Source organism: Nerophis lumbriciformis, linkage group LG24 (genome assembly GCF_033978685.3).
Source record: "Nerophis lumbriciformis linkage group LG24, RoL_Nlum_v2.1, whole genome shotgun sequence".
NCBI classification, from domain to species: domain Eukaryota; kingdom Metazoa; phylum Chordata; class Actinopteri; order Syngnathiformes; family Syngnathidae; genus Nerophis; species Nerophis lumbriciformis.
Window position 1 is genome coordinate 34255286 of NC_084571.2, and position 19088 is coordinate 34274373.

Genomic DNA, 19088 nt, shown 5'->3' on the forward strand with positions numbered 1-19088 from the left:
ATGGCACCCACCTGTTCCCAATAAGCCTGCACACCTGTGGGATGTTCCAAATAAGTGTTTGATGATCATTCCTCAACTTTATTAGTATTTATTTCCACCTTTCCCAACTTCTTTGTCACATGTTGATGGCATCAAATTCTAAAGTTAATGATTATTTGCACACAAAAAAAAATGTTTATCAGTTTGAACATCAAATATGTTGTCTTTGTAGCATATTTAACTGAATATGGGTGGAAAATGATTTGCAAATCATTGTATTCCGTTTATATTTACATCTAACACAATTTCCCAACTCATATGGAAACGGGGTTTGTAAATAAGTTGGCGTTTTTCATACACACCATTGTTCTCTGATGAATTTCACTTGATCAAACCTTTTCAAACATGTGACACTACTGAATATAAATAATAAAAGTATGCATGATTCCTGCTGATATTGTATTGGATCAATATTGGCATTAGCCAATACTCAAGGCTCCAACATCGGTATTGCACCAAAAGTGAAGAAGTTGATTATTCTAGCCATAGCCCCACAAGTAGATTGCAGTCCAGTTGCTATTTAGACATCATTTTTTGTTTAGTGGTGTGTCTTAAAGGTTGGGAAACACTAGCCTAACATTAAAAAGTACAATAGTATTGAGACATCCCACTTAATTCACAGTTAATCATTTAAGATTGTGCTAAAGTTCTTCCAGTACACAAAGCAACATCTACAATGATTTAAGATGTGTTCGTCTTGGAAGAAAGCCCAGAAAAGAGTGGTAAAAAGTTTCCTAACACATTTATACTTCCTGTTTGTATAACTTCCAGGTGCCCTAACACTTTTGTCAATAGCCAGATAATAAACAATGTAGCCCATTACCTATTTTATGTGGATTGAAGGCAGCAACCACCAGCAGCAGCAGCCAAGCCTTCCAATAAAGGGTGCATATTGCCAAATTTGGCGGCTGGTACCTTTAAACATTTAGAGTCATTTGTTATACTTCTAGTGTAAACCTGTGTGACAGTTTGAGTGCATTGAACACTAAAAGCGGAGTACCCTGCAGGCAGCTGGATGTTTTCCGGGTGGTGGTATGTACACAGGTTGAGCACAGCGTCGATAAGCTGGATCCGCTCCACGACGAGGACCTCCAGATCTGTTTGACAGGAGGTGAAATAACATACCTGCCAACTTTTGAAATCAGAAAAACCTAGTAGCCAGGGTCCAGGGGCCGCAGGCCCCGGTAGGTCCAGGACAAAGTCCTGGTGGGGGGTTCAGGCTTCGCCCCCCGACGCAAAATGATTATTAGCATTCAGACAGGTTAAAATGTTGCTAAAACCATCACTTTTCTATCAGTCACAGTGACTTTTCAAAACAAAAATCATATGGGTTGATAGACATGTTTATTCTGTAAGCTAACTTCAATAGTTTGAAATTATTTTGACAGTTAATGCCAGTTATCCTGTCAACCTTTCACAAGACTTCAATTTGTTAATTGAAAGTATAAACAGTATAAACACTTTTGACAGTAAACAAATGGTAAAACAGTACTAAACAATTCCATAAAAAAAAAAATTGGTGTCATTATTAACTTTCTGTCCAAGCTTGTATAATCTACTGCCTTGTTCAATTGTATAAAATATTCTGTGCCTAAAATTCACATTTCTATCACAATTATCATACTGTAAACATGGTAAGCTAACTTCATTAAAATTAATAGTCCTGTCAATAGCATGGAATTACAATTCAAATGTAGTTTTTTGTAAGCCTTTCAAAAGAATTCAAAATATGAAAAATTAATGAAAATTAATTTAAGCCATCAGACACTTGAAAAGTGGCACATCACATCTCTAATGTAATCATTTGAACTTTTCAACAGAAATCACATCCAAAGAATCTGTTTGGGCGACGAAAAACGTTGAAAGTTTTCCACTTGTATCGCTAGCAACGGCATTAGACTTGTGTTTTTTTGTCCCAACATGGTCTTTTACATCGCTAATTCCTCCGTGTCCGATCGAAAAATCTTGTCTGCACAAGGTGCAATTCGCGTAGTTTTCACCCTTTTTGGAACGGATAATTATTCCCGGATAGGCTTTTGAATATTCTTCACGGAATGACTGCAGTTTTCTTTTCGGTTTAAGACTCGTTTGCGATTTTTCTCCGGCTGATTCCATGATCGTTCGCTCGCTTGGAAACAATGGCAACTGGTGCCTCGTGCTTGGCAGCGGTGCTATAAATAGCCTCGCGCATGGCATTCGGAATGGCTCGATAGGAAGTTACGGGAAGCAGTGTCGATTGTCATTGTTGTTACGCGATTTCGTGAATAAAACTTTAAAAAAAAAAAAAAAAATTTAATTAATGAAAAACCGTATTTTTTATCACTGCAACCGTAACCCGGAATAGGTTGATGAAAACCGTACTAATTACGGGAAAACCGGAGTAGTTGGCAGGTATGAAATAATCTCAATGTTTGAGTTTTAAAACTCAAACCTGATTCTCCTAAAAGGGTTTGACGGTATTATTCACGCACCGTCTGACTGAACGCCAGCCGCCCTCTTGACCAGGTGGTCGGCGAGCTCCATGGCATCCGCCGGACCCAGCGGTAGATCGCGGGACAGCCCGATGACCAGAATGCGCATCAGCGTGTCCTCCAGCAAGGGCACCTCGGAGCAGAGGCGCAGGAAGAAACTGAGGATCAGAAAGACGAGTTCAGTCCAGTCAACAAATCCTTGGCAAAAAGATACTCACTTTCGGTCGCTCTCCGGCGGCCAGTTGTCCCACTTGTAGTAGGTCTCTGGTTGCTCTGTAAAAAGCACTTTGTGAAGACTGCATAAACAAGAGAAATCAGAGTTTGGTTAAAGACGATAACGCTTAAAAACTAACTTGGACACATGAATACCAACCAGTGGACATAGTCCTTGGCGCCCACTTTGCTAATGGTAGGAACCACGGAGTGCAACCACCACACGGCGTCCCTTTGAATGGAGGCGATCTGATTCTGGAAGGACCTCAGGACCTCCAAATCTGCACCAAAACAGAGGCTGGTTTAGAGAAAGGTCGCATGTAAAAAAACAACTAATAAGTACCGTATTTTCCGGATCATAGGGCGCACTGCCGATGAGCGGGTCTAGTCAGGTCTATTTTCATACAAAAGGCACATCGGATTATAGGGCGCATTAAAAGGGGTCATATTTTTTTTTTTTTTCTAAATGGAAAACACTTCCTTGTGGTCTACATAACATGTAATGGTGGTTCTTTGGTCAAAATGTTGCATAGATTATGTTTTACAGATCATCTTCAAGCCGCTTTCTGACAGTCGCTTCAGGATGCGCTGTTTTTTTTTACGTGGCTCACCTTCGACAGCGTCTTCTCCCCGTCATCTTTGTTGTAGCGGTGTAGCGTGCAAGGACGGGAGTGGAAGAAGTGTCAAAAGATGGCGCTAACTGTTTTAATGACATTCAGACTTTACTTCAATCAATAACGGAGCAGCATCTCCTCACCTGGAAACAACAACGCCGGAAACGTGTCCCTTGAAAAACCGTCCGACCGGAACTCTCTAATAACTAAAGTTCCTTGGGTGAATAACGTGAACTCACTACACCGGTATGTTTTAGCGCTTTCATGGCGAGTTTACTGACAGATATAAGTAAGAACTTTACACTACTTTATATTATAAATGGCAACAGCGGAGGATGAATGTCCCATAACAAGAAGATAGAGAAAAACAAGAAGCTTTTAGACTACGGTATGGCCACGGACTACAAAGGCGGACGCGCGCAAATTTTCCGGACTTATGCAGATCCTAAATACACATCAGCAGGTACCAGAAGGTAAGAAAAGTTGCTTTTCCATAATATTGCGAAACAAAACGCCAGATATGTCTTACCTTATACACACACCATAATAATACTCCTATGTTGAAGCACAGTACAATCATAGCTTACCAAAGTCGTACTAAAACATTTTGACAGATTTCTGAGCGCAGTGTGTAATGTTCTATATTTTCAATGGAACTTATAAAATGTTGGTGTTGTTTACTTGAGTCATATTGCAGTCTAACGTATCTCTTATGTGTGACTGCCATCTATTGGTCACACTTATCATTTCACCATGTACCAAATAAAATAGCTTCGAGGTCGGTAAGCACAACCAAAATTATTCCGTACATTAGGCGCACCGGGTTATAAGGCGCACTGTCGAGTTTTGAGAAAATGAAAGGATTTTAAAGGGGAACATTATCACCAGACCTATGTAAGCGTCAATATATACCTTGATGTTGCAGAAAAAAGACCATATATTTTTTTAACCGATTTCCGAACTCTAAATGGGTGAATTTTGGCGAATTAAACGCCTTTCTATTATTCGCTCTCGGAGCGTTGTGACGTCACATCGGGAAGCAATCCGCCATTTTCTCACTTTCGTCGGTGTGTTGTCGGAGGGTGTAACAACACAAACAGGGACAGATTCAAGTTGCACCAGTGGTCCAAAGATGCGAAAGTGGCAAGAAATTGGACGAAATTTGTTCAAAATACGAGGCTGTGGGGAAAGCCGACGAAATGGTCAATCGTTTGTTCCGCACACTTTACCGACGAAAGCTATGCTACGACAGAGATGGCAAGAATGTGTGGATACCCTGCGACACTCAAAGCAGATGCTGACATCAACTCCAAAACTGGACAGATCAGCTTTCAGGAAAAGAGAGCAGATGAGGGTATGTCTACAGAATATATTAATTGATGAAAACTTTATTCATTACTCGCGGTTTTACGTAAATTATTATACATAAACTGTGTTTAACAATAATTTAGCTTAAAAACATTAATTTTTTTCAATCATTCGAGTACATTCGGGTAGTCTTGTGTAATGCAGTATTTTGTGTCTATTTAGGTATGGTTAACCTGAGTGCTGAAATCGTGGAAAAATATATGTTCTTAGCGCGCCTAAAATGGGCTGTCTGCACTCTCAAAATGCATGTTGTTGCCAAATGTATTTCATATGCTGTAAACCTAGTTCATAGTTGTTAGTTTCCTTTAATGCCAAACAAACACATACCAATCGTTGGTTAGAAGGCGATCGCCGAATTCGTCCTCGCTTTCTCCCGTGTCGCTGGCTGTCGTGTCGTTTTCGTCGGTTTCGCTTGCATACGGTTCAAACCGATATGGCTCAATAGCTTCAGTTTCTTCTTCAATTTCGTTTTCGCTACCTGCCTCCAAACTACAACCATCCGTTTCAATACATGCGTAATCTGTTGAATCGCTTAAGGCGCTGAAATCCGAGTCTGAATCCGAGCTAATGTCGCTATTCCTTGCTGTTCTATCCGCCATGTTTGTTTGTATTGGCATCACTGTGTGACGTCACAGGAAAATGGACGGGTGTATATAACGATGGTTAAAATCAGGCACTTTGAAGCTTTTTTTAGGGATATTGCGTGATGGGAAAAATTTTGAAAAAAACTTTGAAAAATAAAATAAGCCACTGGGAACTGATTTTTAATGGTTTTAACCCTTCTGAAATTGTGATAATGTTCCCCTTTAAGTGCGCCTTAAAGTCCGAAAAATACTTACTCTTCTTCTCTCCTTTGTCCCAAGCAATGCCGGCTTCTTTGACCTGAGCTGTGATGCCCAACATCATGGAGACGGTCAGTAAATCTGTCACCTGGATTACAAAGCGCTCCTGCAGGAGAGTCGAGCAAAGTCAGACTTAACTGCGGAAGAAAACAAGCTTGACTTGAAGCAAGGTTGAAACGTTTACTTTGAACTCCATGTCCACGTAGCTGGCCTCCTTTCTCTCCTGCATCAAACCGAAACAGAAGGACTGGAAATTGATTTCGTGTTTAGTTTGCTTGATGATCTCTCTCAACAGGGCTCGTGAGGCGCGGAGGTAGTCGTCCTTGTTGGTGAGAAGGTCCTGGAAGACCATGGCCAAGAACTGCACCACACGAGACAAGATCATTAGCATCCTTACAAGCTGTCTCCGGAGGGGAGGAAAGAAAATAAACATACCTTTGGTGCCTGCTCCGGGCTGTGCTGCAGCACTGTGTGGAGAACCTGCATGTTGTTGGGGTTCCTGGCGTTGGACAGCTCGTTGAAGATGACCAACTTCACCATAGTGGCCAGGTTGTCCCTGTGCGCGTTCAGTAGCTCCCTGGAAGTTCAAGGCCAAAACAACTGTAAGCTTAAAGCTTCTTTGCAGCAATGTGGTTCAGTTCTGTGCTATTGTAACATTAGTCTGGGCAAGAACTGTCAAAATGTCAATTTCAAGTACCGGTACGTTAGATCCACCTGCATGATGAATTTATAAGCTATTCCAACATCTTTAGACTGTGGTAATATGATATCTCGGTCTTTGTATGACCCACTTTTTGTATAATTTAGTGTTCATATAGCCAAACATTGCATGTAACAAAGGGGCCTGTTTGTCTCCGTATCATTCCGCAAAATCAATGCCCAAACAAAAAATAGAACACCATGTGCTGAAAGCCTAGTTTGAAGCCTCTTTTAGTGCAGTATAACTGTAAAATATGCCACCAAGGTGCCAAATGAAGTTGTGAGTGCCAGCACTTTTGTAAAGGAGATAGGAAACATTGTTGAATTCAAAAGAGAAAGTATAAAGGGATCACTACTGCCTCTTTTCTAGTCATTGTCTTTGCCAACAACAGGAAAAAGTGATGTTGGATGTTCAGTTTTACATTTCATTTGTCAACTGCATGTATTTTACTTTGTAAAACTCACAATCTCACCAAGTATGTTACTCATTTCTAGTCAAAATATCGAAACTAACTTAAGTCACAATCTCCTGAAGAGTATTTTTTCACTGAGACATAACTTTTTTTTAGGCTATAGATCATCTGATGAATAAAACTACTACTTTTGAGCATCGCGAGTTTGACCCACAAAACTTCATAATACCATTAAGTGCAGCTAATTATACGTTTTAATTGCTAATTTTAAGATTTTTTTTAAAAGTTTCTAAAGCTTGAATATAAGGTTAATTTTTTAGAAATCTTATGAAGAAAATTTTGACTTGTTCCATTGGTAGATTTTTTTGCTCATTACAAGCAAAAATAACTAGTATTCTTTTTTAAACTCTTTAAAATGGGCTTTTTTTTTCCAGTGGAGGGCTTCACGACTTAGGACAAAATAATAACGATTATTTTATTCAATATTAAAGTCACGATCATTCATTATATTCGGTAAAAGAGTGTTTTCCGCAGGTCGGCTATCTACTTGCAGTATTGTAGTTGGGTCCATCATGCTTTTAGTTCTATTTTTCCTTTTTTGATGAGGTTTCTTTCATATCTTCCCGTTTAGATGAAGAATTAATCAGAAAAAAAGGTGGCGCAAACAAGCGTCTTTGTGTTTTTCTCACCATCTGCGGATATAAGTTGAATGTCAAAGTTGACTAACTTCTCGGTTTATGTCCACATTAGGGATGTCCCGATCCAGGTTTTTGCACTTCCGATCCGATACCGATATTGTTTTTGCATTTCCGATCCGATACCGATACTGACCGATACCGATACTGACCGATACTGGCCTATCCGAGCATGTATTCAAGTTTAAAGTTATTTAGCCTACTTAGTTGTCAGAATCATGTTGAAAAGGGTTTTAGTACTCTTGATAACAACTAGCCAGCTGAATTAGGGGAGTTTGAATAATACACAATGGTTGGTAACAAGAAACTGACCTGTTTATTCAAGGATAAACACAAAATAGACAAAATTATACATGACAAACAGAAATGGCATCATTGAACTAGGGCTGGGCGATATGGCCTTTTTTTAATATTGCAATATTTTAAGGCCATATTGCGATACACAATATGTATCTCGATATTTTGCCTTAGCCTTGAATGAACACTTGATGCATATAATCACAGCAGTATGATGATTCTATGTGTTTTGATTGATTGATTGAGACTTTTATTAGTAGGTTGCACAGTGAAGTACATATTCTGTACAATTGACCACTAAATGGTAACACCCTAATAAGTTTTTTAACTTGTTTAAGTCGGGGTCCACTTAAATTGATTCATGATACAGATATATACTATCAGATATATACTATCATCATAATACAGTCATCACACAAGATAATCACATTGAATTATTTACATTATTTATAATCCAGGGTGTGGAGGGGGGCGCCGGATGTAAGTGTCAAAAAGACAGCCAAAAGAGTTTGATATGAGAATAAATCTAAAGTTAAAATATAGGGTAGAAATGCACCCATTTGCAGGAAATGTAGTCTTGATTTTCAAAATGTTCTTTCAAGGCTTGCATGTCTACATTAAAACATTCTTCTTCATACTGCATTAATATATGCTACTTTTAAACTTTCATGCAGAGAAGGAAATCACAACTAAAAAAATCACTAATTTTTTCATACGGTGTTACATCTCACATTCTATATTGTGTTTGGAAAAAGGTTGTCATAAACGTTAATTTATTTTAAAAAATTATACAAAAGAAAACACACTTTTATGCATATGTTAATTAATTCAGTTATAAACATTCATTATTTATTATATTTTTTAATATATTTTTATTGTAATATTTTCAGAATGTGTTTGTTCTATTTTTGGCCAAAGTAAGACAAAGAAAACAATCTGAAGTTGTCTTAATTTTTTAGTTTTAATGCCATGATTTTAATAGTCCGGCCCGCGTGTGCCCAGATTTCCCTCCATGCGGCCCCGAGCTAAAATTAGTTTGACACCCCTGCATTAGCTGCATTGTTAGCCACCTTGTACTGGTCCTGATCTACGACTTAGAATACATATTAAAAAAAGTCTTACGCGGGGATTGTGAATGAAAATACATAAGTTCAGTTAGTTCCCTTTCAAATGGTAAAATTGCCCACGATCACATTCATTTAATTGTGGCAGCCAAAATCGTCATTAAAATTGTATTGAATGTGCAGGCCTAATTCTACGTAAACATGTGTTTTGTGTTCATATTTATGGGTGTCTGGAATGGTTTAATTGGATTTACATGATTTCTTATGGCAAAAGTGTCTTCAGTTATAATGCAATTGGCTTTTAACAAAAACTGAAGTATCACTGTGTAATAACTCAGATGGAATACCGTATTTTTCGGACTATAAAACGCAGTTTTTTTCAAGGTTTGGCCGGGGGTGCGACTTATACTCAGGAGCAGTGACGTGCAGTCACTAGAGGCAGGTGAGGCGGGGCCTCACCTGCCATCATGGAAAGAAAAAAAATGTAAAAAGAATTTTTTTTAATTAAATTGTTATATGTATCCAGTGATTATACTATAAAGTTATTTTCCATTTAACTTCACCCGTTTTAGATTATTTTTATTTAAAATCGCTGAATTTTCACATTTGCCGTTCAAATACCGAGAAGAGACGGTGCGGTGAACAGCAGCCAGTTGAGGCACGTCACCATGGATTGCGGACTCGGCTAACTGCTGGCCTGCTGTGCAGTGAGACTGTATTGCTATATGAACTATATTATACATTTCCATAGTTTAGTTAGCTGAGGTATATAATGTACAGTGTATTTTGTCAACAACTGTATGTGTGTAAAGTATTTCTTGTGCTGAGCGATCATAAAACGGTTGCAAAAGACGCACTGGCTGAGGCTCGCCTTCTGCACCCCCGCCGTAGACTGCACGGCACCCCCTGACGGGAGTGTTATATCAACTAAAGCCCACACTTAAACTTTCCACGTGCAAGATTGAATCTATTTAAAAAAGTTATTTCATAAGAAGCCAAAAAGTGCAAAAACAATAATGTTCGTGTTGGAGGAGTTGTGAATGACTGCAGGGCCACAACATTAGGTACACCTGCAGACTGCAGGTGTACTTAATTCCCAACTCGTCCAACACGAACATTATTGTTTTTGCACTTTTTGGCTTCTTATTAAATAACTTTTGTAACCTATTTTTATGGGCTTTCCTCTTTGTGATGTTAAGTTCCTGTTATGCGCTGTTATACAGTACCGGTATATGCCTTGAGCTCTTATTTTGAAGGCGCTAAGAGCGGAAGTGACGACACGTTGGAGTGGAGCGTTAGTTTTTGAAAGAAGGTAAATAAAGTGGTCCTCGTGTAAACTGGAGCCTCCGTGTTTGTTATTTTGTAGTTTCATACAGTATAGGCGACATTTATAAACCCTCGGTTACACTTCTTTAAATAGATTCAATCTTGCACGTGGAAAGTTTAAGTGAGGGCTTTAGTTGTGGACTTCATTTATAAGTAAAGGTAAGACCATAATAACGTTTTTTTATTAAATGTGCTTTTTTGTGTGCTACAATTTGTACGTGTAAAGTTAAAGTACCAATGATTGTCACACACACACTAGGTGTAATGAAATTTGTCGTCTGCATTTGACCCATCCCCTTGTTCACCCCCTGGGAGGTGAGGGGAGCTGTGGGCAGCAGCGGCGCCGCGCCCGGGAATCATTTTTGGTGATTTAACCCCCAATTCCAACCCTTGATGCTGAGTGCCAAGCAGGGAAGAATGCTGGTATGAGCTTTTAAACATAACCCGTTAACTGCTGCCAATCAAATGGTGAATAAGATACTCTTTAGGGTTCATATGTTTGTAAATCTGACTGTGATGAAGTCAGTGCCTCACCAGCCATCAACCTCACCGCACGTCACTGCTCAGGTGCGACTTATGTGTGAAATTATTAACACATTACCGTAAAATATCAAATAATATTATTTAGCTCATTCACGTTGGTTATTTATGCATCATATAACGTAGACTTATTCAGCCTGTTGTTCACTATTCTTTATTTATTTTAAATTGCCTTTCAAATGTCTATTCTAGGTGTTGGCTTTTATCAAATAAATTTCCCCCAAAAATGCGACTTATACTCCAGTGCAACTTATGTTTTTTTCCTTCTTTATTATGCATTTTCGTCCGGTTCAACTTATACTCCGAAAAATACGGTAATTGACCACTTTGCAACAGCAGTGGGGGAAGAAACAGAAACTGCAGGGTGGTCATACCTGACACACAGCATGTAGTGGTTGAGGAGCACTTTGGGCTTGAGTCTGATCTTGATCAGGTTGGAGATCACCTCCATGTCGTCCGCGCCGTGTGTGTTGCAGTTCATGCACAGTGACATGAGGAGGTCCTGAGCTGGTCGGGTCAACTGCGCGCCAGAAGAAAACTGCACGTCAAGAGCGCTGCGATCCGCAACGAGGCTGCGGTGAAACGTCCGAGTACCTTTGGGTTCTGGAGCCACATCTCCAGCCGCTGCACGGCCATAAGTCGGGCTTCTTTGTATCCGCACGCCGCCGTCAGCAAGCGCAACAGGTTGCGGGACACGTTGTCCATGGGCTGCCGGCGGTTCAGCTGATCTCGTAGGACGTCCAGCACGTAGTCCTCCACGCTCTCCGCTAGTTCCTCATACCTGTGTTGAGTCGGTTAACGACTCCTTAAAATGAGTCATCGTAAACGTGTATATTTATTTGTATTGTTGGCGTTATACCTTGGCATAACCTGCCCATCATCCTCAGGGCTGAGTTTCTCTTCAGCTATCAGTAACTCAGCCTGGCTGTCGTCCTCATCAGGAGTTGATGGATGAGGGCTGCTCCCTACAAAAAGATCATGGTATTCACAGCATGTTAAAAAAATCAAAATATGCGGATTTTGGTGAAAAAGTATGTGATCGCCAATGCCGATTAATGCATTGTATTGTCGATCACAAACTGGCTGAACCTATATTTATTTTTAGTGCCCCGGCTGACCAGCAGCTAGAAGCCAATTATGCGTCTCATACACAGCGGAAAGCCGCCCCTCCAAACAAATTAGAATCACCTCAATTACGGAAAATAAACTGCATTTCTTTGTATCTTAAAACCTCTAAAGGCTAAAGGTGCTGTCCACATGTGTGGACAGCACCTTTTAGCTTCATCCATCCATCCATCTTCTTCCGCTTATCTGAGGTCGGGTCGCGGGGGCAGCAGCCTAAGCAGGGAAGCCCAGACTTCCCTCTCCCCAGCCACTTCGTCCAGCTCCTCCCGGGGGATCCCGAGGCGTTCCCAGGCCAGCCGGGAGACATAGTCTTCCCAACGTGTCCTGGGTCTTCCTCGTGGCCTCCTACCGGTCGGACATGCCCTAAACACCTCCTTAGGGAGGCGCTCGGGTGGCATCCTGACCAGATGCCCGAACCACCTCATCTGGCTCCTCTCGATGTGGAGGAGCAGCGGCTTTACTTTGAGCTCCCCCCGGATGACAGAGCTTCTCACCCTATCTCTAAGGGAGAGCCCCGCCACCCGGCGGAGGAAACTCATTTCGGCCGCTTGTACCCGTGATCTTGTCCTTTCGGTCATAACCCAAAGCTCATGACCATAGGTGAGGATGGGAACGTAGATCGACCGGTAAATTGAGAGCTTTGCCTTCCGGCTCAGCTCCTTCTTCACCACAACGGATCGATACAGCGTCCGCATTACTGAAGACGCCGCACCGATCCGCCTGTCGATCTCACGATCCACTCTTCCCTCACTCGTGAACAAGACTCCGAGGTACTTGAACTCCTCCACTTGGGGCAAAATCTCCTCCCCAACCCGGAGATGGCACTCCACCCTTTTCCGGGCGAGAACCATGGACTCGGACTTAGAGGTGCTGATTCTCATCCCAGTCGCTTCACACTCAGCTGCGAACCGATCCAGTGAGAGCTGAAGATCCTGGCCAGATGAAGCCATCAGGACCAAATCATCTGCAAAAAGCAGAGACCTAATCCTGCAGTCACCAAACCGGATCCCCTCAACGCCTTGACTGCGCCTAGAAATTCTGTCCATAAAAGTTATGAACAGAATCGGTGACAAAGGGCAGCCTTGGCGGAGTCCAACCCTCACCGGAAACGTGTCCGACTTACTGCCGGCAATGCGAACCAAGCTCTGACACTGATCATACAGGGAGCGGACCGCCACAATCAGACAGTCCGAAACCCCATACTCTCTGAGCACTCCCCACAGGACTTCCCGAGGCACACGGTCGAATGCCTTCTCCAAGTCCACAAAGCACATGTAGACTGGTTGGGCAAACTCCCATGCACCCTCAAGGACCCTGCCGAGAGTATAGAGCTGGTCCACAGTTCCACGACCAGGACGAAAACCACACTGTTCACCTTTTCGAAGACTTCTATGGAAATGCAAGAACCGAGACTCAGATTTCCCTCGCCCGGACGCGGGTCACCGGGGCCCCCCTCCAGAGCCAGGCCCGGAGTTGGGGCACGATGGCGAGCGCCTGGTGGCCGGGCCTGTCCCCATGGGGCCCGGCCGGGCACAGCCCGAAGAGGCAACGTGGGTCCCCCCTCCAATGGGCTCACCACCCATAGCAGGGGCCATAGAGGTCGGGTGCAATGTGAGCTGGGCGGTAGCCGAGGGCAGGGCACTTGGCGGTCCGATCCTCGGCTACAGAAGCTAGCTCTTGGGACGTGGAACGTCACCTTTTAGCTCTTATTTCCAAAATTGTGTACACTACTGAATAGGGGTCTTATGGCCGCTTATGTGGACACTTATACTGCCATCTGGTGGTGTCAGAAGAGTATAACATACAATGGAATATTTGGAGAAAAAAAAGTGCAAAAATAAGAATTAGCATGTCACTAAACATGAAGTACACGTTTGTGTACTTATGGACTAAGTACATCATATAAAAAGATGATTCTTAGTTTTTATTCTAATTAGGGTCCAATAAGCCCAAATAGCAAAGAGAAATAAAAAAAAAGCATGTAAACAAACAGCTTGGGCCTTAAGAGGTTAAGTACCAATATCAATTATAATTATCATGTATCTTTATCACTGGAGGATGAAGCTGAACATATTACACACAGAGGAAGAGAATAAAGAACTAGTTTAAATTTCGTGTTGATATTGTTAATTAGAGATCGCCTGGGCTGATTATCGGCGCCAATATTTGGCATTTTGACGTACAATACATTCCAAAAGTTTGGACACACCTTCTCCTCGTTAAATGGGTTTTCTTTATTTTCATGACTACCATATTTTTCGGATTATAAGTCGCAGTTTTTTTCATAGTTTGGCTGGGCTCCAGTGCGTCTTATATATGTTTTTTTCCTTTTTTATTATGCATTTTCGGCAGGTGCGACTTATACTCCGAAAAATACGGTATTTACTTTGAGTTTTAGGGTTTTTCCTTTTTAAACTACTACTTTCAATTCAAACAATAATTTGAATTAATTAAAAAATGTTGCGATATACAGTACAGGCCAAAAGTTTGGACACACCTTCTCATTCAATGCGTTTTCTTTATTTTCATGACTATTTACATTGTAGATTGTCACTGAAGCCATCAAAACTATGAATGAACACATGTGGAGTTATGTACTTAACAAAACAAGGTGAAATAACTGAAAACATGTTTTATATTCTAGTTTCTTCAAAATAGCCACCCTTTGCTCTGATTACTGCTTTGGACACTCTTGGCATTCTCTCGATGAGCTTGAAGTGAAAAGCAAGAGGGTGCGAAAAAGTAATCAGAGCAAAGGGTGGCTATTTTGAAGAAACTAGAATAAAAAACATGTTTTCAGTTATTTCACCTTGTTTTGTTAAGTACATAACTCCACATGTGTTCATTCGTAGTTTTGATGCCTTCAGTGACAATCTACAATGTAAATAGTCATGAAAATAAAAGAAACACATTGAATAAGAAGTTGTGTCCAAACTTTTGGCCTGTACTGTATACTATTCATGTTGAAATGCCTTTTAATGCAAATGATCGGCTCCAAATATCGATCATCGGCCTCCTTGACTATTAATCAGTATCGGCCCTGACAAAACTATATCAGTTGATCTCTATTGTTAACCTGTAAATAGCACTTACCATGAATAAAACAAACAATTTTCAGTTAATACATGTGTTTGGTATTGGTATCGGCCGATCTCGCTCAAGGATGATCGGAATCGTCAGCATGAAGCACTGGTCGGAACATCCTTAACAAATGATTCAGCATGTTAAGTCAGTACCTGCACTAAACTCCCCACCGGCGCGTCCCGTTTCGGCCTGCAGCAGCATGCTTTTAGGGGGCATCTTGGTACCGAAAGCCGTCTGGATGTTGTCTACAAAGTTCTTGCATTGAGAGCTGTCCACCCAGATTCTTTCCCCCAGGGAGTCCTCGATATATACCTGGAAAATATCAAAACCTCTGCATAAGCGGGACAAGAAAACGGCACATGAGATCAGAAGAGGTGGTCTCACCTTGACAAAAATCTCAGGCCAGTTCTCGTCCTCTTCGTAGGCGGCCATCAGTAGATTGCAGGCCAGCACGGACACCAGGCTGTTTCCTTTCGCTTTAAAGTTGATGGAAGCGTCTCGTCGCAGCAGGCTGCACAAGGCCTTATGACAAGAACACGTTTCAAAGCAAAAGCACAATCTTACATTTTTGTACGATATCAGGCAAAGTTTCGTCAAAGGAATCCCGTTACCTCTATGATTCCTTCTGTGGCAAAGACGTTGGGTTTTATTTTGGCGAGGAACATGAGGCTGAGGTACAGCGTGACGTCCGGCTTGGCTCGGTTCATCTTGAGTTGCTTCACCGCTCCGCACAGCAGACCCTCGATGCGCTCGTCGTTGCCCTCGGACTCTGCCGCCTCGATCTCATCCAGCAGCAGCGCCGGTGACACTAACAAACACCATTTTTTAAGCATTTAGAATACCGTATTTTTCGGACTATAAGTCGCAGTTTTTTTCATAGTTTGGCCGGGGGTGCGACTTATACTCAGGAGTAGGGATGTCCCGATCCGATATTTGGATCGGATCGGCTGCCGATATTTGCAAAAAAATGCGTATCGGCAAGGCATGGGAAAATGCCGATCCAGATCCAGTTTTAAAAAGAAATCCGGTCCGTGTTTTCCAACGCGCCGATTTAAATAATACATTCCACTTTTCTACTGCTCCCTAATTTCCGTTCCGCATTTTCCAGCACACCTTCAACACATCCACAGGTCTGTGGATTCTCACGCAGTTGCTTTTAGCTGCTGGCATTACACGACAGGCTCTTCTCACTCTTTTCTGTGTCTCCCTCTCACAGACAGCAAGCGCAACTTCTTACACACGTCACATACTGTCACGTCATACGTCACATACGTATACGTCCTCTCCCAGCAGAGAGGTAGCAGCATGGCTAACGTTAGCTGTGATGCTAGCGCAGCTGTGTGACCAACGCTCCCTCTAAGGTGCGCGCTTGTGCAATTGCGCACTGTTTAAGCGTCCTCTGCGCATAGCAATTATATGCCACGCACAAAATCTAATAAAAAAATAAGCGCATAACAATTTTCGACACACGGACACGACAGAGAAAACAGTTTTCGTCATCATTGTTCAAATATTGTAAGGTCTGTGGAGAGGCTTATCTCCGTTCGGTGCCACACGTCCACACCATCAAAATGCCGAGGCAAACAATTCCAGATCAGCACCGTATGAAAAAATTAGTGATTTTTTTAGTTGTGATTTCCTTCTCTGCATGAAAGTTTAAAAGTAGCATATATTAATGCAGTATGAAGAAGAATGTTTTAATGCAGACATGCAAGCCTTGAAAGAACATTTTGAAAATCAAGACTAAATTTCCTGCAAATGGGTGCATTTCTACCCTATATTTTAACTTTAGATTTATTCTCATATCAAACTCTTTTGGCTGTCTTTTTGACACTTACATCCGGCGCCCCCCTCCACACCCTGGATTATAAATAATGTAAATAATTCAATGTGATTATCTTGTGTGATGACTTAATTATGATGATAGTATATATCTGATAGTATATATCTGTATCATGAATCAATTTAAATGGACCCCGACTTAAACAAGTTGAAAAACTTATTGGGGTGTTACCATTTAGTGGTCAATTGTACGGAATATGTACTTCACTGTGCAACCTACTAATAAAAGTCTCAATCAATCAATCAAAACACATAGAATCATCATACTGCTGTGATTATATGCATCAAGTGTTCATTCAAGGCTAAGGCAGTTTCAATGATGCCATTTCTGTTTGTCATGTATAATTTTGTCTATTTTGTGTTTATCCTTGAATAAACAGGTCAGTTTCTTGTTACCAACCATTGTGTATTACCGTATTCAAACTCCCCTAATTCAGCTGGCTAGTTGTTATCAAGAGTACTAAAACCCTTTTCAACATGATTCTGACAAATATGTAGGCTAAATAACTTTAAACTTTAATACATGCTCGGATAGGCCAGTATCGGTATCGGTCAGTATCGGTATCGGATCGGAAGTGCAAAAACAATATCGGTATCGGATCGGAAGTGCAAAAACCTGGATCGGGACATCCCTACTCAGGAGCGACTTATGTGTGAAATTATTAACACATTACCGTAAAATATCAAATAATATTGTTTAGCTCATTCACGGAAGAGACGAGACGTATAAGATTTCATGGGATTTAGTGATTAGGAGTGACAGATTGTTTGGTAAACGTATAGCATGTTCTATATGTTATAGTTATTTGAATGACTCTTACCATAATATGTTACGTTAACATACCAGTTGGTTATTTATGCCTCATATAACGTACACTTATTCAGCCTGTTGTTCACTATTCTTTATTTATTTTAAATTGCCTTTCAAATGTCTATTCTTGGTGTTGGGGTTTATCAAATAAATGTACCCCAAAAATGCGACTTATATATGTTTTTTTCCTTCTTTGTTATGCATTTTCGGCCGGTGCGACTTATACTCCGAAAAATACGGTAAATGGAAATTAGGGTTGTCCAAAGTCACGCAAAAATTACACTGATAACTGTACATTCCAGTAGGGTTTGACAATGAGTTGAATTGTATTCAAGATTCCGATGTCGGCTTCTCACGATCATAAAAATATTACGATCGAAAAAAAAACGATTAAAGGGGAACATTATCACCAGACCTATGTAAGCGTCAATATATACCTTGATGTTGCAGAAAAAAGATCATATATTTTTTTAACCGATTTCCGAACTCTAAATGGGTGAATTTTGGCGAATTAAACGCCTTTCTAATATTCGCTCTCGGAGCGATGACGACGTGACGTCACATCGGGAAGCAATCCGCCATTTTCTCAAACACCGAGTCAAATCAGCTTTGTTATTTTCCGTTTTTTCGACTGTTTTCCGTACCTTGGAGACATCGTGCCTCGTCGGTGTGTTGTCGGAGGGTGTAACAACACGGACAGGGACGAATTCAAGTAGCACCAGTGTCCCAAAGATGCGAAAGCGGCAAGAAATTGGACGTTTGTTCCGCACACTTTACCGACGAAAGCTATGCTACGACAGAGATGGCAAGAATGTGTGGATATCCTGCGACACTCAAAGCAGATGCATTTCCAACGATAAAGTCAAAGAAATCTGCCGCCAGACCCCCATTGAATCTGCCGGAGTGTGTGAGCAATTCAGGGACAAAAGGCCCTCGGTAGCACGGCAAGCAATGGCGGCAGTTTGTTCCCGCAGACGAGCGAGCTAAACCCCCTGGATGTCTTGGCTCACACCGAAGATGATCAAGAGAAGAATATCGACCCTAGCTTCCCTGGCCTGCTGACATGAGGGTATGTCTACAGAATATATTAATTGATGAAAATTGGGCTGTCTGCACTCTCAAAGTGTATGTTGTTGCCAAATGTATTTTATATGCTGTAAACCTAGTTCATAGTTAGTTTCCTTTAATGCCAAACAAACACATACCAATCGTTGGTTAGAAGGCGATCGCCGAATTCGTCCTCGCTTTCTCCCGTGTCGCTGGCTGTCGTGTCGTATTCGTCGGTTTTGCTTGCATACGGTTCAAACCGATATGGCTCAATAGCTTCAGTTTCTTCTTCAATTTCGTTTTCGCTACCTGCCTCCACACTACAACCATCCGTTTCAATACATGCGTAATCTGTTGAATCGCTTAAGCCGCTGAAATCCGAGTCTGAATCCGAGCTAATGTCGCTATAGCTTGCTGTTCTTTCCGCCATGTTTGTTTGTGTTGGCTTCACTATGTGACGTCATAGGAAAATGGACGGGTGTTTATAACGATGGTTAAAATCAGGCACTTTGAAGCTTTTTTTAGGGATATTGCGTGATGGGTAAAATTTTGAAAAAAACTTCGAAAAATATAATAAGCCACTGGGAACTGATTTTAA

General features: G+C 41.4%; 1 protein-coding gene across 1 annotated transcript in view; it reads right to left on the reverse strand.

The window, feature by feature from the left end:
• The window catches only part of ints1 (integrator complex subunit 1), an 87041-nt gene that overhangs the window by 60119 nt on the left and 7834 nt on the right, over positions 1-19088 (reverse strand). The window contains exons 4-17 of the mRNA XM_061982022.2: positions 15402-15598; positions 15175-15312; positions 14943-15102; positions 11441-11546; positions 11176-11362; positions 10956-11101; positions 5983-6124; positions 5732-5908; positions 5545-5653; positions 2884-3004; positions 2729-2806; positions 2511-2668; positions 1040-1136; positions 863-954 (exon numbers count right to left, since the gene is read on the reverse strand). Of these exons, the coding sequence (XP_061838006.2) occupies positions 863-954; positions 1040-1136; positions 2511-2668; positions 2729-2806; positions 2884-3004; positions 5545-5653; positions 5732-5908; positions 5983-6124; positions 10956-11101; positions 11176-11362; positions 11441-11546; positions 14943-15102; positions 15175-15312; positions 15402-15598 (1908 nt within the window). The remainder of the gene's footprint in view (positions 1-862; positions 955-1039; positions 1137-2510; positions 2669-2728; positions 2807-2883; positions 3005-5544; positions 5654-5731; positions 5909-5982; positions 6125-10955; positions 11102-11175; positions 11363-11440; positions 11547-14942; positions 15103-15174; positions 15313-15401; positions 15599-19088) is intronic.